Genomic DNA, 18,135 nt, shown 5'->3' on the forward strand with positions numbered 1-18,135 from the left:
TGATGAGTGAGAGATGGATGAGATGAATGAGATTCAAACAAATGTCAGAAACGCCAGATGAGAGATCCCGCGAATCTGGGTCACAGGGGACATTCGTGCAGGAGGTCCCCTAATTATGTAGCATCGATAGAGGGTAACCGTGACGTTTGGGGCGAACTGCCGAGGTCCAAAGTGGAGAAGGAAACTGTCACTGGCTGCCGGTCCCTCCTTTAAAGCAAGGTACCCGTACCCGTATTAAAGTGCTAGAGGCAAGCAAGCGCAGCCGGTCCGGGATTCGGTGAACGGTAATCATTTAATCTCGAGTGCACGCACCCTCACCGTCCCGAGTCCCGACGGCATCACAAGCTTCTTGGCAGCTGCGTGTGTGACCCTCTCTGCTGTATTGATAGGTAGGTGAGTGCGAAGAAGGACGACTCTGATTGTCACATAGCACTCGGCAGCATATGAGACGGCAGCGCAGATCACATAAATCCATCCGAACGATGTGGTAGAAGAAGAGCAGAGTTTGAGAACACGAATCTTCCAGAATTGTTGCCGAATGCGAGCGATTGCTTATTTCAATACCTTTGATACTATCCACGATACACTATCGAGCCAGGGCAGGTTACCACTTCGAAACATTCCACAGAATGCGACTCGCGCCTTCCGACAGCTGCAGGCTCGGAATCCTTTGTTTCTTAACCAACGACTTCGAAACACTCTCCTCTGCGATCTCCTAGTCCGCGTTCTCGAAGATGGGCTCCAATCCGTCCCATGCCTTGTTCGGGTCGCCCTCTGGTCCTGCCTGTTCTCTCTGCTTCCAGTACTTCCCGTTAAACTTCCAGTACGGCTCGCCTGTAATCTCGCAAGTCGCCTTCTCGAACCACGCCGGACGGAACTCGACGCCATTCTCCTCACGTCGTCTCCTGCGAGTACGCTGTGCCTCCTCCAGTCTGTTTTTCTCCTCAGCCGCGAAGTCGTACTCGCCGTCCTCCATGGCGCGCTGGTCTGGCCGCAGACGCGAGTCGGTAGGCGGGATCCATGGGCGGAGCTTGTCATCAATGTGGTTGAAGGTGAGGACGAATGGGGTGAGGTTGAAAGGAATGTTGGGTGGGCGAGGGTTGGCTTGCCAGATGAGGAACGCCCGGTTAGGGTCAGAAGAGATGCCCTTGTGAACGGACGCCGAGTCGCCGGGATCCTCGACCGTCGCCTCGTACCCAGGGGTCAGACGAGCATACAGCTTCGAATTCCATCTACCGCCCAAGCTGTACCGTACTCGGCCGTCGGCGTCGAGCACCTTGCCGGTAATCTTGTACGCGCTGGATGCCTTCCAACCGCGCGCCTGGAACTCCACCTGACACACCTCACCTGTCGTGTGGTTCTTGACCTCCATGGGACCGTAGTTGTCCACAGTAGGATTACCAGTAATAATGCCGATGACAGATGATGTGACCTTCTTCCATGTGTAAAAGTCCTCCTTGCCTCCGGCCGTAGGTCGCAGTTTCAAGAACCAAGTTCCAAGAGGGTTGATGTCAAAGGACTTTCCGTAAAACTTGGACTTGACAGCCGATTCACCGTAGTACGTCCACTTCGGAGACTCGGCCCACGCAGCACCAACAGGCGGGTGGTGGCTGACCTGCTCAATGAAGAAGCGGTAGTTCTTGTCGGGACGAACGTATTCAAACGTCTCTCCCAGTAGCGGGTTGAAGGGCTTGGCGACACGTCCGATGGTGGAGGCGTACTCACTGGCAGCAAAAGCCGCCACGTAGATGAGACGTTCAATGGAGTCCGATCGTTCAGCGGCTTGATCCAGCAGGTCGGCGTACTCCATATCCTCACCGGCACGGTACAGAAGTGAGGTCGGTTCGTTGAAGGATACTGGAAGAGTCATCTTCGTCATGTCCTTGCCAATCATTGACTTCAGAATACCCTGCAGTGTGTTAGCTTGGAATGTGTGGTAAATCTCCGAAGTAAACTCACCCAAAGCGAAATCTTTGGCCTGTCATCGGCGTCCATCTTGAGCCTCGTTCTGATACCGTTTTCGTAGCCCTTGAATGAACTGCTGATGTCCATGCCGCCGGAGACAACGAGCTGCTGCTGCTTTTCCTCCTCCTGGGGTGATCCGACAGCTTCAGATGGAGGCAGCTCACTGACTTCGACCTCGCCCGCATCCACGGCATCAAAGAACTCTTCTTCATCCTCCGATTCAGAGTCGGAAAGTTCAATCTGGCCAAGCGCCGTCTTCTTCTTGGACAAACCCCTGTCAGGGGATTTGGGCGGGATTTCAAGATCGTCGTCGGCTCCCACTGCTGCCTCAACAGTTGTCGTGCCGTCGACCTGGCCTTCTTTCTGATTCGCGCCGATAGGCGACTCGCTCATAACCTCGCGGAGAGCGCGCTTGGCAGCCTTGCGCTTCTGCTCAGCCTGGTCGACGCGCTCCTCAAGAATCTCTTGTTCCTTGGCAACCTTAGCCATGCTTTCCTCCCACATGCGACGCATATCGGTCTCACGTTCCAGCCGGTACTGCCAGTACGCATCGCGGTCCTTGGAAATTCGCATGAGATCTCCAACAAGTCCCGTCAAGCTTCTAACAGCGGCGTCGTAGGTTGCAAGGGCTTGAGCGACCTTCGGGTCAGAAACGGTGGTTGTAGGGTTCTTTGAGGCCTCGGAGAGCATTGCCGCATTGACGGCAGAAATAGTGTCAAGCTGGAGCTTGGCGGACTGAGCAGTGATATTGAACGCATCTTTGCTGACTGTAGGCTCCTCGCGGCTGCTGACATCCTCAAACTCATCGTCTTCATCGTCATCCGGATCGTGGTGACCATTTCCAGCAGCTCTTGACATGCCAGCATCCGTGGCAGCGTCGGCGAAGTCGTCGTCATTACTAGCAATAGTGCTAGCACCGGCGAAGTCGCTCTTCGGTACAGACATCTTAGTGTGCGATTGGGTTCTTGGAATCTGCACACTGCTACGCCTGGTGTCGGCCATGCTGGCGCTCTCACTGGGCGCGTCGTTGATCGAGTGCTCCGGCGACTTTCCAGCCTGTTCAGCCTTTGCTTGCCTCAAGAGCTCGGCACCGCGGGCGCGTTGGCGCTCCTCTTCCTTAGCTTGATCCTTAGTCCATTGGATAGAGTTGTTCAGGGCCCAGAACCAGCGCTTGGCCTCGACTTCATGGTTGGCCTTCAAGGTGTACTTCACGGATGACTTTCCGATAATCTCGAACTTTGTCTTTTCGTCGGCGCTCATGTGAAGTTTGGCGATACGGGTGTTGATGGCGCCACGGCAAGCTGAACCGGCGTCATCCTGGTGCTTGTAGTAGCTTAGGACACCATCCTCAAGAACGAACCAACGAAGCTGGTATCCCTTGCGGTAATTGGTCCACTTCTTCAGGTATCCCTTCATCTCACGGGCCTCGCGACCCGCGACCGGGTCTCCAGAGGCAACAGCTCCAGCGCCTTGCGATGCCGCCTGGCCGAGGACGGCCTTCTCTTGAATGCCTCTCTGGGCGGCGACGGCGGCGGGAGAGCGCTTGAGCATAGCCCTGGTAACGTCGTCTTTTGTCACATCCTGTGGCAGCTTTCCCTTGCGATCTCTGCGGAAGGGATCCGCGCCATGCAGCAGCAGTACCTGGATCAGCTGTGTATTCTTCTTGCGCGCAGCTTCGTGAAGCAGGGTTCCGCCAGCCTGGACTGTGGTTGGCTCGGTCGCAAACTCGGTGCTGTTGATGTCGAGGATCTGTTTGAGGCGGGGCTCCTCCAGGACTGTCTCCAACGCCTTGTAGTCGTTCTGGGCAATCAGACTCTGGATTTGCCTGACCTTGTTTTCGGCGAACAGCGAGCGCGAGAGCTGCAGTTGCTGGAAGATGTCGGGGTTTCGGGCGACGTCGATCGGAAGTTGGCCTTTATAGTTGGCGACGGCGTCGTTGATGTCCTTCTGCTCGAGCAGAAGCTTGACAACCTGAGTTCGGCCCTGGATGGCAGCGACGTGCAGCGGGGTATTGCCATCCTTATCTCTCGCGTTGACATCGAGGATGCCCGCGCCGTCGGACAGGACGTACTCGACGACCTGGAACTCGGCGCATTGAATCGCAAGATGCAGCACGGTGGTGTCGTCGAGGCCGCCGCCGCTCAGAGTGCTGATGGAGGAAATGCTCGTTCGCGGGCCACCTTCGGCGGTGTCCCGAATGGCCTTGGAGATGGATGCAGTATCGCCGCTTCGCAGGGCCTCGACAATGCGAAACTTGCGGACGGACTGCTCAAGGGAGACGCCCTTCTCGCTCCCGACGCTGCTCATCTTGGATGTCAAACCGGCGGGTGGGCTGTTGTGGGATGGGATTCGGCCCATTGAGGGGGAAGTTGTCGAAAGACGGGAGGCAGAAACGCCGCGGGGGGCGTTTTGGGCCATGGATATGTTTGTCTGGGATGTCGCTGCTGAAGTGGGCGACGTCAGCGGCGCACCGTCGTCTGGACTGGAAGGATCTTCGTCGCCGCGGGGGTGGTTTCTTCGGAGTAGGGAGAGAGCTGCAGCCGACTTTGACCGCTTGTGGGTGCTGGAAAGTCAGGAGAGGTCAGCAAGTCTGTCTGCCAAGGTGCCAGGTCGGGCCGGAACAGCGAAGGTTGTTGCGACACTGCAGGACGCGTGGAAAGCTTGCAGCAGCGGGAGATGGTGTCTCGAAGGGCGAGCCAGAGGCCCATCAGATGTATGCCAGCCGATGTAGAGTTAAGGGAGAGGTGGCCGCAAACTTACCTATCACCAGCTTCCGACATTTTGGAGAGGAGCAGCAGTAATAGCAGCGGCAGCTGAAGCAATGGAGAAGCCAAGCTTCACAGGACAACAGCGGGCGGCAGCAACAGCGGGCCAGAAAGGTGGGTTCCCCACTCTCCTCGTAAGATAGTGTGAGTTTATATGTATTCGTATGTATGTAAATGGATGGAGCACCTGGTGAACAAGGAATGTGCAGTTTATGCTCGGGGCATTTATTGGGTACTCGGACCTGCTGATAGGCCAGGGAGAGGAGAATGAAGATGGGGGAAAGGCGGGTAGGTAAGGTATTTGGGGGGAAAGGTGAGACGTGCTTCGGTCGGCGAAAAATGGACGTTAAAGGGGACGACGACGACGGGTCGGATGAAGGCGGCGATGGTGAGGGGAGGGAAGGACCGCGGATTAAGGGTGCTGATCTGGAACAAGTCAAGAATCCGAGGGTAAAAGAAAGAAAGAAGGCGGAATTGGATAATGGTGGTGGTGTTGGGTTGATGCTGCCAAGTTTTGCCAGTCGCACGAGAACGAAACCGAAATAGTAAGTGATGCTCAGAGAGAGAGGCAAGAAAAGAACCTTAGCCCCTATGTCACCCTGCGGTACATGAAGCTTGATGACTGAACATCCAAACAAATCACCCCAGAGAGCCAAAGAGCCCCGGAATATCTTCACGCTATTTCGACATAGCCCCAATTGAATCTGGACTTGACGACGCTTGGAACAGCGCCTATTGTCTTTAGCCTTGAGCGCCGCCCCTCTTCTCCCTCCTTCCTTGCAGCAATCCAGAAATGACGTTCGTGGGTGCGAGTGGGGTTACGGTGGGGTAACGGAGCTGCCAATCATAGGTCTTCATTTTATTCCATGCAAGCGGAGTTTAGACCATTGCCCGTTCCGTGCAGCTCTGCATCACCACAGGCGCATCGGGTGCCAAGTGCGTATCTGTACTCAGGTACGAACAATTGTCATGCTGAGGAATAGGGTGTGACCTTTTTGTGTGCAAAGTCGACATGATCGACCTCATTTAGGGTAGTAACGGGATATGGTACACTTCCGTTCCCGTGTCAGCATCCCACCTTACCTTAAAATGCCTTACCATGAGGTCAGACTTATCGGCGGTTCTCGGCTGATAAGCTGCGCCAGAAGCTTCCATCCGAACACATTGGGTAGCTGCACGAACGACAACTCGAGCTTCTTCTGAGACTTCGTCATGTGTTTATGGCTTTATCAGATATGCATTCGCAGAACGAACAGGCCGCATCGTGCGTAAGGTACCTTAGGTAACGTATGCAAGTAAGATTCTTATCTGCGAGCCTAGATATCCCGGAGACCAATGCCGCATCCGAGCGATCCCATAACCTGGAACCGAAGATCCTTTTTCTATTTCCAAAGTAAACATGAAGACCATTGGCCTTGAACTGACACCATCCAATGTCCAGTTCGTAAGTTCAAAACATCAAATCTCCTACGTTACAAAAGAAAAGCAGCAGCAACTGCGGCAAAGCCCGCCAAACCAACGGCACCGACCTTGCCCGCACCGGCCTGGACGGGCTGGCTCGGCACCGGAGTACCCGATGTGGGTTTGCTCGGGGAACCGGTGCCCGGAAGGGTGGCCGCAATAGTGGAGTTGGACTTGGCCACGGCGGTGACGGGGATCGTCAGAGTCGTTCTCAACGTCGTCGTCAAGTCCATTCCATTGTTGCCGCCGTTGTTTGAGCAGTTAGCGCCGGTGCACTTGCCACTAGTGCCGACAGGAGTTGTCGTCGGCATGGGGGAAGCCGCACCTCCCGAAGGCTGGCTGCCGCCCTGGCCACCGTTGGGACCGGTAGCCTGAGGAACATCACCGTTGACCTTGGGAGCACTACCAGATGGCTGAGCAACGACCTGGCCGCCAGTGGGACCGGTGGGCTTGGGAACATCACCGTTAGCCATGGGACTGCCGGACGGCTGACCGACGACCTTGTTGCCGCCCTGGCCGGGGTTGCTCTCGGGGCTGTTCCCGCCAGTGACCTTGGGGGGCTGAGAGACATCTCCCGGCGTGGAAACCTTCTTGGATGGCTCGCTAGGGCCAGGCGTCGCTTCAGCAACAGGGCAAACAGTTGTGTACCACGGAACAACCTTCGTGGTGACTTGGCCGACGGGGCAGTTGGTGACAGTAGGGGCGCAAGAGGTGACAGTGTAGACCGAGGTGGTAAAGACGGTGCTAACAGTCATTGCCTGGGAAGCAGCAGCAGTATTCTGGGCGGCATCCGTTGCGGGACCAGGGGAAACCGAGCCGGTGACGACGGGCTTAGCAGCTCCGGAGCCTGGGTTGCCGCTGTCAGGACCGACGGGGGTAGGCAGAGGCAAGTCAGTACCAGCCGCAGCACTTCCAGACGCAGAGCCGCCAGATCCAGATCCAGATCCAGTAGCACTAGCCTGGCCCGAGACAGATGCGCTGCCAGTAGCCTGGCCAGAAATGAACCCAGTGACGCTGAGCGGACCGGTGGCAACCGGCTTAGCAGTTCCAGAAGCGAAGTTGCTGTCGGAGCCACCTGGGCTGGGCACAGGCGCGTCAGTACCTTTCGCAGCATCAGATCCGGACGGAGCAGAAGCGACAACACTTCCAGATGCGGAAGCTCCAGAGCCCGAGCCAGTAACACTGGCACTGACTGAGCCAGTGAGGAACGGAGTGACAGTCAGAGTGCCAGTTCCGCTGACAGAAGCAGCGCCGTTGCTACCATTGGGAGAGGAGCCTGTCGCAGCGCCGGTGACGCTACCGGAGGCTGCAGAGGCAGTGGCAATCTTGGTCGGCGTCGCGGAGGGGAAACCATCGTCATCCTCCTCACAGACGTCTGTAGCAGATGCCGAGGCAGAGTTGACAACAGTGGCGTTGGAGAACCTGCCAGGGACGCTTACAGAAGCCGAAATAAAGCCTGAAGCAGAGGCAGAGGCAGAGGAGATGATGATGGTGGCAGAAGCACTGGGAGCGTTACCAGACAATGATGCGCTACCAGATCCTGAAAGGGAGGCTGAGGCGGCGACAGAGGCTGATCCAGAAACTGGCCCAGAAACAGACCCAGAAACAGACCCAGCAACTGACGCGCTGGCGCTGACGCTGGCCGCCGCGGAAGCAGAGACAGTTACCGCAGCTGAAGCAGAAGCTGACACAGAACCTGAGATCGAGGCGTTGATGGAAGGAATGGCATCGCATCCGTACTTCAGAGCATCAGCAATAGCCACGTGGAAAGCCTGACCGCCGATGAGGTTCAAGCCACCGCGGGTAGCATCCCAGACAGAAACACCACCAAAGTGCGCCTTGCTCTTGACCTTGCAGATCAAGTCCTTGACGGTCGACGGGGAAACGTAACCAGCCCAGCCAGCAGCAGGGCTTGCCAGGACACCGATGTACAGCTTGGCATCCTTGCTGAGAGAGGTCTGGGAGAGGACAACCTCCCAGTCATCGTAGTTGGGAGTATCCGAGATCTGGCAGCCAGGGTTGTTGAAGAACTGGATGAAGAGCGCGTCGAACTTGACGGCGTAAATGAGGGCCTTCATCTGGAACCACTGATCTGCGGTTGGGCACTGGGGAGCGGCAGAGATGTAGTAGTTGGCGCTGCTTCGGAGCTTCTCGACCATCTTGATGTAGGGGCTGAAGTTGGCTATTGCATGTTAGCACTGACGACCGAGGGGTGGGAAATTGGTTGACCTACTGTACTTGAATTCCAAGTCAATGTCGAAACCGTCCACAGCATTGTGCTCAGTAGCGCTGATATCGAAGGGACGAGCTCCAGTCCAGCTCGCATCGTAGGGACCAAACATCTTGTGCAGAAGCTCGCCAAATTCCTCGCCTTGTTGGTCGTTATCGACGTCGTAAGGGCAGCCATTGCCTCCGGTCAAGGAGGTATCGCATTGGCCTCCGACGCTGAGCAGGACCTTAATTCCCTTGTTCTGGCAGTACTTGATGTCCTGCTTGATGAAGTCGCAGTTCATGATAAGCTTGGTGGACAGGCCGGTCAGGGGGTTCTTGAAGAACACCTCGCCTCCACAGTGACCAGCGAAGTTGGTGCCGGGAACACCACCACCGAACTTGGGGCTGTAGGTGACGAAGGAAAGGGAAACGGAAGTCACTCCGGGCGCATCGCAGTAGGCGGAAAGCCTGTCGTCGGGAAGCCCATATTGGCCCCAGTAGAGGTTGAGTCCTCCCAGGTAAGTGGAAGCCGTGACACTGGTCGAGGTTTTGACGTCGTGGGCCAGAGCTGAGCCGACGGCAGCGGCCGCAGCCATGAACGAAGTCTTGAAGTACATCTCGCCGTTGGTGATATTAGGGTATTAAAGATAGTATATCCGTCAGTATGGATAACGATAGTAAAGCGACCGAGGTCGAGGAAAGAATGTGGTGATGATCTGAGATCAACGAAAGGACGCAAACGAGATGTCTGCTCGGCTGGGACACACGCCGTCGTCTCTGGTTTCTTGACAGGACAGAGATGGGGTGATGAGGCAAGAGAAGGAAACAAGAAAACGAGAGGATGGCTCTCATTCATATTCTCGAATGTCGGCCGCCAACGAGCAGCGGCATGACGATGAAGCTACTAACTCCGTTGAGAAGAACATTGCCTCTAGGCACTGGATTGTGTGTACGAAGCGTGGTCGGAGGCTTAGGACACAATCTCCCCCATAGTGAACTACTATAATAGGGGAGATATTCATGGGAAAGCGTGGAAGCCATCGACGCCCCAAAACGGCGCCAGTTTTAGTGTCGACGATGTGTGCGAGAAACGACTGAAGTGCCATTGCAAGTTGAAGAAGTCTGGTAATAGCCCAGCGGTTGTCGCCAAAAGGGGAAGCGCCTCCTCCGCCGGCGCGCCTCAGGCGGTTCAGCGCTGCTAGCGCGAATTACAACAGGAACAGCGCCGCTTAACCGCTCTCACTTGCCAGAAATAGGGGTCATCCCCTGAAATACCACACCAGACGGGTAGCCAACGACGAGAATGTCTCCGGGCAACCATTGACAACCTCACTGATGTTCCGGATGGTTCTTGGTTTCTTTTTTCCTCAGCCAGGTTGGCAATAACACCTAGAAGAGGGGAGACTCAACTAGCATAACGGGAGCCCTCCTGATGTAAGTGCAAGTGTCTTAAGATGGGCAAATGTGCAACCGCCTGCTTTCTTCTAAAACAACTTTTAATCAGTTGACGAAGTTTCAACACTGCCTGTTCATTTTCCCACTCGAAGCTATTTATTGCTTCCAGGTTTCTTAAGTGAACAAGTGAAGAAACAATCGAGGATGGACACTGCCTAACGTTCGAGAAAGTCTAGAAGCGATCAGCGGTTGCGAAACCACGTTTGGCGACGGCTTCCATGCCTCGTGTTGAATCCAACTTGGCCGCGCATGGTCCGAGTGACGGAGACTTCGGCAAGGCTTTTTTTACACATCGCGACCCGAAGAGTAGAATTACCCGTCTTGCCGATAAACTGATCTTTCCTTTCGCGATCTAGGACTCCCCATCGCGCGCGCAAATTGTGAGAGAAAGGAAATTGGTGGCTGGAAACTGGCGTTTGATGATCCGGCCGCTCGGTAACCGCTTCACCCATCAGAGTTCTTTTTCTAGGTGTCTGTCTCTATCTCTCTTACTCGCTCACTCGCACGTTCACTTTCATAGAATTTACCGCGTATTACGCCATCATTTCTATTCCCTTATCGCACTAGGTGCCAAGACCCCGGTTCGAACACTGCTATTTGCGTCATGAACCGGCAATTCCTGTTTCTCGCTCAACGCCGAGGATGAGGCACATCGCGACTATTGATTCTACTGAACCACCACCGCCTAAAAACAAGGCGTTCGCGGACTCAGGAGAAGTGAGGAGCAGGCTTGCAGTAACCATCCGGCCTTTGCTTCATCACTGATTGTCGGGCGGTCTGGACCGCAAAAGCACGCTGGTCCCTCATAAGCTTACAGTTGAAGACGAGGATTGGTGGTCTTCTGTGAGTAGACATCTCATCCAACTCAGGCAAGGTCTTTCACTCACTCGCTCATGAAAATTAGCAAGTGAGCCACTGATCCCACTTAAACTGGTTGAGGAGGATGTGACTCGAATCTCATGAAGCAATACTTTGAACATGTAAACGTCCTCCTACACAAAACGTCACGTAGAACTGTCCCAAAAAGGCAAGTGCCAAGCCTGGCTCGCTACCCTTGCTGAACCCCTCATCATGGCAGGCCCTGATGAGGACAGGACCTATTCCTTCTTCCTCATTCGACTTCATCAAAGCACATCTGGCTTACGTCTTTGTGGAAATAAGAACTTTTTCGATAAGCCAAAGCCGACATTATGTGAGCCACGTTCCTCTACGCCTCACTCAGGGTCTCACCCCTCAAGTCCACTCCTTCAGCCACATCAGATCATGGCTTCATCATGCTTCATCAAAAGCGACGACACTGGTCCAAGACAAGTCCTCATAACGTATAAATGGTGTGATTTTCTCGTGATATATCAAGCCCTAAGTCTTGTATTTCTTCTTCCCATACTGTAATTCCGAACACATCGATTTCCTCGATGTGTCCCCGTTCAGCCCTCAACGCCAATCACAAATGAACCCCTCAACACCACGCTAAACCCAAGAACCAAAAAGCTCACTCACAATCTCACACATATCACCATGCCCGGCGCTCAACCCCACGTCATCCCGTCGTCCTTATCCTCCTGGTGCTGGTCCGCCATCCTCTCCTCCTCGGCCCCGAGCATCCCGATATCCTTCCACCTCAGGGGGTTCTGCTCCCAGCCCCACTCGATCCTGAAGTCCACGCCGCGCGCGTCGAGGTACCACGCCACGAGGCACTCGATCGAGCACGGCGCCGGCCGCGGGCAGTCGCTCGCCAGCGGCCCGGACGGCATGTCCTCGCACCCCGAGAAGTCTCGCAGGGCGGGTCTGTCCGGGTTCGACGCCAGATCGACCATCTGCGCGAAGCGGTCGTGCATGTAGAGCCAGTGCTGCATGGATGCCGGGGTGCCGTAGGCGATCTGGTCGGTCGGGCCTAATTTCCAACCACGTTTAGCTCACGTCGTCATTTCCTCAAGAGAGGTAAGAGTAACTCACCGACGCCAACGCTCCCCCTCATCCGTGCACAATAAAAGTAATGCTCCCCCTTCGGATGCGGCAATATAAGCGCGTCGCCCATCTCCTCCAGGGTCTTGAACTCCGGCCTGCCCCAGAACGAGGTGTCCGGCCTGATCCTCAACACGGTGTCGTGCGTGAACCCGTTCGTCACAGTCCACGCCCACCACTTCTGCGCCGCCAGCGAGACCGTCCTGAGCTGGTTGTTCAGCCTCCTCAACCGGTCCCCGCACGGCGCAAACATGGCCTCTTTACCACCCGGATACTCCTCCTCCGCCTCGGCGACGGGCACGACATCAACGGACCTCAGATGTGTCCCGTAACACTCCCTCAGCTGTGCCTCGATCGATTCGGGCGTCCGGCCATGGACGTCAATGTCCGCTTGCTCGTAGAGCATGTAAGCGAAGACGTCGATTCGGGAAAAAGCTGGATGGTCGTTGATGAGCTGCTCCATGTGCGTTTTACATGTTACGTGGTTGGTGCGGTACAGGCCCGCTACGATGACGGCGAGGCTACGGTCCTTCTCGTGGTGACTCGGCGGGACGCGGAGGTCGCAGACGCCGGCGAGGGTGAGCTTCCCGTCATTGGAAAGCTCCAGGTGGCTCGACGTCTTCTCCAGCAGCGAAGCGTCGCGCGCCTGAACAATACCGCCGGGATTCTTGCACTTCGGCTCGAGGTCGCTGTGCCATACCGTCACCCAAGTGTTCTTCAGCATGGCGTTGACGACCAGACGCACGTGGCCCTTGTGCTTCTCGACGGCGACGGTCCGGCCTCCCGAGTGTCGGTCACCCGTTCCCGTCCACCATAGCGGGTGAGCGGTGCCGTCGATCTGGTAGTATGACAAGACGAGATCGCCGTCGGGCTGGAGGGCGAGTGTATATCGCCCGTTCGGCGACGTGAAGATCGGGTTGCCGACGGACAAGAGGATGCCGTCTTCATCGGGCGACAACACGGCCGCCTGTACGTCGACGTCCGCGTCAGTTGCCTCCGGCAGTGGTGTTTGCGGCACCGGCACGGGTTCGGCCACGGGTGTCGAGCTCTTTGTCGGGTGATGCAGCCCAGGTACGCGAAGCCCGGAAGTCGCGACGTGCCAGTCGGGTTGTAATACAAGCGCCGCGGAGGCGAGGAACATGATCAGGGCGGCGATGACGATTCTCGACCGGCGCGAGGCGCCGGCCGAGCGGAGACGAGCCCATCTGGTTTGATTCACTATCATGGCGTCGGTGTTAGTCGGTCCCATGGTCCCCCTTTTCTCAGTCTCCTTCTCTTTCCTGCCACCTCTACTTCTTCCTTGAAAGCGTCTCGAGGATGTCGAAAATGAAGGTGAGCCGAGGGACGAACAGAGAAAATGCTCTCAGATCCCGACGTGAAAGAAAAGAAAAGACGAGGGGACTGACTCTACGAGAACAGACTTGCGTTTGCTCCCCTTACACACAAAGAAGAACCGGGAACAGAGAAATCGAGGCGAACACCCCGCGTCTATATCAGATGACGCTCGAACAGCCGTTGAGCTCTGACCTCCTTTTTTTTCTGCTGAACGGCAGTGTAAACAATTCCACGGAAAGGGAGGGAGGGGGGATGAGAGCGAAAATAGACTTTGCGTTTTGTTGCGACGACTCGTAAGCTCCCTGACAACCCCCAGGAGGCCAACCATCCACGTCAGGGTTCGCAGGAGGAAGCTTGTGGGTAACGGTGTTGTATTTTCGGGCGTGTGGGAGGTAAGTTAAGGGCGGAGACTTTCTCTTGTCGTGATCGATCGGGGTCGGCGGGCGCCTCAAGTCGAACTCTGACGGGGCCAATCCTGGGAGGAATCGAGGGTAGAGTTGGGTAGAGCCGGAGTCAAAAGGGCTGGAGGAGCGCGAGTTGAGATGAAGACGGCCGAAGTCTGAGACGACGGCAGGGGAACCTCCTGTGCGTGGAAGGTCTTGGCGGCCGGACTGCCCGGCGTTTTCCTTCTCTCTCAGGTTGAAAAAGGTAAACCTTCTACGTAGTCAGAGAGAGGGAAATGATCTGTTGCTGCTGTTGCTCAAGCCGTCCCAGTGTAGGGATGACAAGCCTAGGCGGCAAATTAAACAAGAGATGACTGGGAAAGGTGTGTTGGATGAGCTCGTCTGGGCTGCTGCTAATCAAAGGCTGCCAACTCAACCATGCAGCAAATGAGAAGAGGAAGCGTTTGTTATAGGACCGTAGCAAACGAATCAAAAGATACCAAGAACCAATACTTCGGTTCACGATGCAAGACAGAAGCACTCTCGGGCAACACGACAGCCGGATCAAGACGCCCAGACGAGCCGTAAGCTCAAACTGTCGGGCCAATCGGGCGGGTACCAGCTGAGCCTCCGGATGCATGATGCTTCGGCACGTTCCATAGGTCTGGGTAGACCCATGGCCCCCAATCACGATGGTCCCTTGAGGAGGAGTTGTTCTCTCTCGCTGATGTGGCACCCCGTCATCTTTCGCCCGGCTTAGCGCTAAAATGACGGCCCTGCGGCACGGGTGAGGCTTGGTAGTAAGACGTTGACGCGCGCCGAGGCGGCGGCCCACCGTCCGGTCCGCACGATATCGAATACGAGGTTGATTCTATGAGAATGAAAAGCGTTTGTCACGATAAAGTGACGGCCTACGCAGTGAGACGGGGTCCGGTGAAAAGTCGAGAACGCCGGGGCCGGCGGGGTTTGAGTGAGAGTCTGCGATCCCCTGCAAAAATGCTTATCTATGTCGTACGGCGACGTCGTGCTCAGGCCTGGCCATGCCGTTGGATGAAAATGCTTTTTTTTATTGATTGCAACTGTTTTCGATTGCACAGCCTTCGTACCAGATATCTTGGCCGCAGGAAATGCTTACGCGACGTTGATAGGATCTGCTTGGCGTTCGGGAAGCCTGGGGAGGGAGAAAAGACGGACTGGATTGCGCCATGGATAAAACGCGCGGACGCCGTCCAAACCGTCCTCCAATGAATGACTCTTTCCCAGAATCTGGGCGAAACAGGGCTGGCCAGGCATGGGAGGAAACCGAATCGACACCGACCCTGCACTTGGGACAAGCAAATGAACAGTTCACTTGCCAGCCAATGCTGTGAGTCCAGACGGTCTCCGGCTTTGACGTCGTCGAATGGTCGTGCGGCTCACAGATGCGCCGATATTTCCCGTTGACTGGTAAGCTAAAATCAGTCGGTCAATAAGAAGCTAAGTGTCAGATCTCAAGATGGGGTGGTCGTGATAAAGCAAGAGGAAATCAATGGTCGATAAGGTATATTAATATTTCTTCTCTCGTAGAAACGAGCGTTCATGTCCAACTTGAACAGGGAAAGGGAAATTTTCCAAAAGCCTGTGCTCAAACGAAAGACATGACACTCGTCTTGGCGTTCAAACGTCGTCGAAAAACCCCTGCATTAAAACCGTAACTCATGTCGAAACGAGCGACTCCGTCCCCGAATCCAAAAAAGCCACGAGCGACCTCGCTCAGGCGTATTGCCCCTCGGAAGCAGCCATCTGTCGCTTACGCGCGTCGTTGATGGCCTTGAGCTTCGCGGTACCCAGACCAGCCACGCCTTCCTCCTGGTTGTCGCCCAACCAGGGCTTCTTCGAGTCGCCCAACATGCTGCCGGCGAGGAAGTAGGCGACCTGGCCGAGGATGATGAGGACGAAGGCGATGGGGTACATCCAGTGGATGGCGTAGCCGAAAACGTTGACGCCGATGATTATGCCCCAGAAGTTGCCGGTCAACAGCGAGATATTGTAGAAGGCGGCGCTGGCCATGCGGAGAAGGACCGGGACCAAGCTGTAGAACAGGCAGAGAGCCAAGGTGTAGCCGACGAGGTAGCCGGCGGCGGCGCCGTTCCACGTGGCTTCGCGGAAGGACTGGCGGTCGAAGATGGCGGCCTGCACTCCGTTGATGCACATTCCCCACATCCCCATGAAAGAGAGCACCTCGTAGACGGGACGCTTGCTGACGAACCACTCCTCAGTGACGTTGGTGATACCGTACAGAGTCGCACCCAGCAAAGCGAAGAGATCGCCCTTCAACAAGTCTACACCGGGGCCACCGTTGGAGCCGGTGATGTGGTCGGAAGCCAGCAGGACGCCGCAACCACCAATGGCAACGACAATGCCGAGGATCTGGAAGATCTTGTAACGAACCTTCAAGAGGGTGAAGGAGATGATCATGACAATCACGATGGCCCAAAAGTTGAGGAGCTGGGCAGAGAGAAGGTTGGTGTAGCGGTAGGCAAGAACGGTGAAGTAGTTGCCCTCGACGTCGAGGAAGGAGAGGATGAAGTACTTCCAGCCGTCCTTCAGCACGATCTTGGCCCACTTCTTGAACCCATAGTGCCAGATGGTGATGGGGAAGTAGATGAGGAAGAGGAGGATGTAGTTGAAGACGGTCTGGAAAGCCGGGATGGAGACGCCGTTTGTGGAGAGCAGTTGCGAAAAGGTGTTTGTTGAGGTAATGCACAGAGCGAGGACCTGGCCGATGAGGAGGACGATCCAGAAGTCGACGGTGGTGAAGTAGCTCCACCAGTGCACCTTTTGCGCCTCGATGTTCTGCAGTCCCTGGTTCACCAGCTCGGACTCGTCAGCGCCGCTGGTGATCTGGGTGGTGGTCACCGGGGGGTTGCTGAGGTTCTTGGGGGAGTCTTCGACAGCCATCGTGGGTAGTGGCTCGTAGGCGTGTGTTGCTCGGTGAGGATCGGCGGTTCTACTCGTGAAAGTCAATCGCGAGAGCGGTAGCGACAGTACGGAGTCGAGGCGTGAGGCAGCGCTTGGCATACAATCTGGAGACGCGGTCAGCCGCCGTCGCACGACATTATGAGAGGTTCAACGTTGATCTCACCTATGCAAGAGCTCGTTCAAACAGAGTCGTCGGCGCGAAGTATCTCAATCCTTGTTTGAGATGTTTTCGTCACGGTAAGTGGTGATATTCGTTAATAATACTGCTTTTTGGCCTTTCTCGTCCCCTGGCAGCAAGCGCAAAGACTCCAAGTCGCCTGCTGGTGATTCTATCTTGCGATAGAACGGCACATAGACCGATGCGCCGGGAAGTGGTAGTTGAAGAAGTCGGCCGAGATGGCGCAACACATATGACTGTCGTCTAGGAGCTTGGAGCAGGTGGTGTTGAGTACCCCGACAGAGAGACAGCGATTGCCTGTCTTCCTCTTTTCGCAGCGCGTGACGGAACTGATGGCGGTTGAGACCGGCGCAAAACTCTCAGTCGCGTGGGAGGGTGGGAGACGTGAGAAATATGAGGCTAAAATGGCGACGGTCAGATTTTATCGAGGTGACATCCCAGCAGAAAAACTTTCCAGATGCTAGGGGAGCTTCGCGCTATCGCTACCGTGTGGTAAGGATGTCGATAATGGTGCCAGGGACTCCAGGGAGAAGGTGGGGAGCTTCTGCAGTTGCCACGAGGTGTTGGATGGTCGTTTGGTCCTTCAGTGGTCTGCATGTGACGTTCCGCACGCCTGACTGGCCCGGGCTTCGTTACCGCAACCGGCCCTTGACGGCGGAACCGGCCGATTACAGTGTACCCCCCCAATTCCAATGGACGGTGCGCCGGCCAAGATGCCATTCAGAGACCAACATCCCCGTCGATCAGCGAGTCGGCCGGGTTCTGGCTCGCCTTGGGAGGGGCACCTGGTCCGTGTTAGCGTCCTTTTTGGCAGTTGGCAGGGTCCGATGGTGGGGGCCGGCGCCGGGCGGCAACCGCGGGCAGCGGGGGTCTCAAAATCCTTTCTGCTCATCCTCCCGACAATCCTCCCGACAGTGACACCATCAATTTTCCGACGGCGTGGGTTGGAGAAACATGGCGTTTCCAGCTGAAAATTCGATCCTCAACCGCTGTCTTGGGTCGGGTTTTATTGGTCAAGATGGACAGATATCCCGCGCAGGTGGTACAGGTTGGCTAATGTGGCGTCGATAACCACAGGACCTTGGTGACTTGGCCAAGCACGACTGACCTTCACAATGGGAGAGTTGAGATCGAAAGTGTTCCACTGCCAGGGCTTGTTTCATTCCAAGTGGAACATAGCGACATATGGTTTGTTTCTGACTTCTTCACTTGCTTGTCCTCGAGACTGAAGATAAAGGGTTTCCAGAATATAATGAGAACGAACTCATTTCTGCTTTTATAGAGGATCCAATTGTGAAACGTGTAAATGATTACAGTCCCCGGCACCATCAGCTTCAAGACCATTCCTACTCTTTCAAGATAAGCGAGAGCAACAGCGGCTTTTTCAACCTCCCGTGCTTTAACTCCTTGGATCTTCACTCCAGCCCGGATTCTAGCAAGGTAATGAGATTCGACT

The 18,135-nt window shown here is 55.6% G+C and overlaps 4 protein-coding genes across 4 annotated transcripts; all 4 read right to left on the reverse strand.

Moving 5' to 3' along the window:
* Positions 1–715: 715 nt before the first annotated feature.
* On the reverse strand, positions 716–4,323 carry CkaCkLH20_02973 (oxysterol binding protein; the record flags this gene model as incomplete). The annotated part of the gene is made up of 2 exons (XM_038885692.1): positions 716–1,909; positions 1,960–4,323. 2 exons carry the CDS (start codon positions 4,321–4,323, stop codon positions 716–718), a joined length of 3,558 nt encoding a protein of 1,185 aa, XP_038748891.1.
* A 1,879-nt stretch (positions 4,324–6,202) lies between these two features.
* CkaCkLH20_02974 (putative endochitinase) lies at positions 6,203–9,019 on the reverse strand (the record flags this gene model as incomplete). Its single annotated transcript, XM_038885693.1, has 2 exons — positions 6,203–8,373; positions 8,425–9,019. The coding sequence occupies 2 exons, from the start codon at positions 9,017–9,019 to the stop codon at positions 6,203–6,205; spliced, it is 2,766 nt and encodes a 921-aa protein (XP_038748892.1).
* Positions 9,020–11,386: 2,367 nt separating this feature from the next.
* CkaCkLH20_02975 (uncharacterized protein) lies at positions 11,387–13,047 on the reverse strand (the record flags this gene model as incomplete). The annotated part of the gene is made up of 2 exons (XM_038885694.1): positions 11,387–11,751; positions 11,814–13,047. The coding sequence occupies 2 exons, from the start codon at positions 13,045–13,047 to the stop codon at positions 11,387–11,389; spliced, it is 1,599 nt and encodes a 532-aa protein (XP_038748893.1).
* Positions 13,048–15,292: 2,245 nt separating this feature from the next.
* Positions 15,293–16,480, reverse strand: CkaCkLH20_02976 (duf914 domain membrane protein; the record flags this gene model as incomplete). Its single annotated transcript, XM_038885695.1, has 1 exon — positions 15,293–16,480. The coding sequence occupies one exon, from the start codon at positions 16,478–16,480 to the stop codon at positions 15,293–15,295; it is 1,188 nt and encodes a 395-aa protein (XP_038748894.1).
* Between the last annotated feature and the right edge of the window lie 1,655 nt (positions 16,481–18,135).

This window comes from Colletotrichum karsti (assembly GCF_011947395.1).
Source record: "Colletotrichum karsti strain CkLH20 chromosome Unknown Scaffold7, whole genome shotgun sequence".
Lineage (NCBI taxonomy): Eukaryota > Fungi > Ascomycota > Sordariomycetes > Glomerellales > Glomerellaceae > Colletotrichum > Colletotrichum karsti.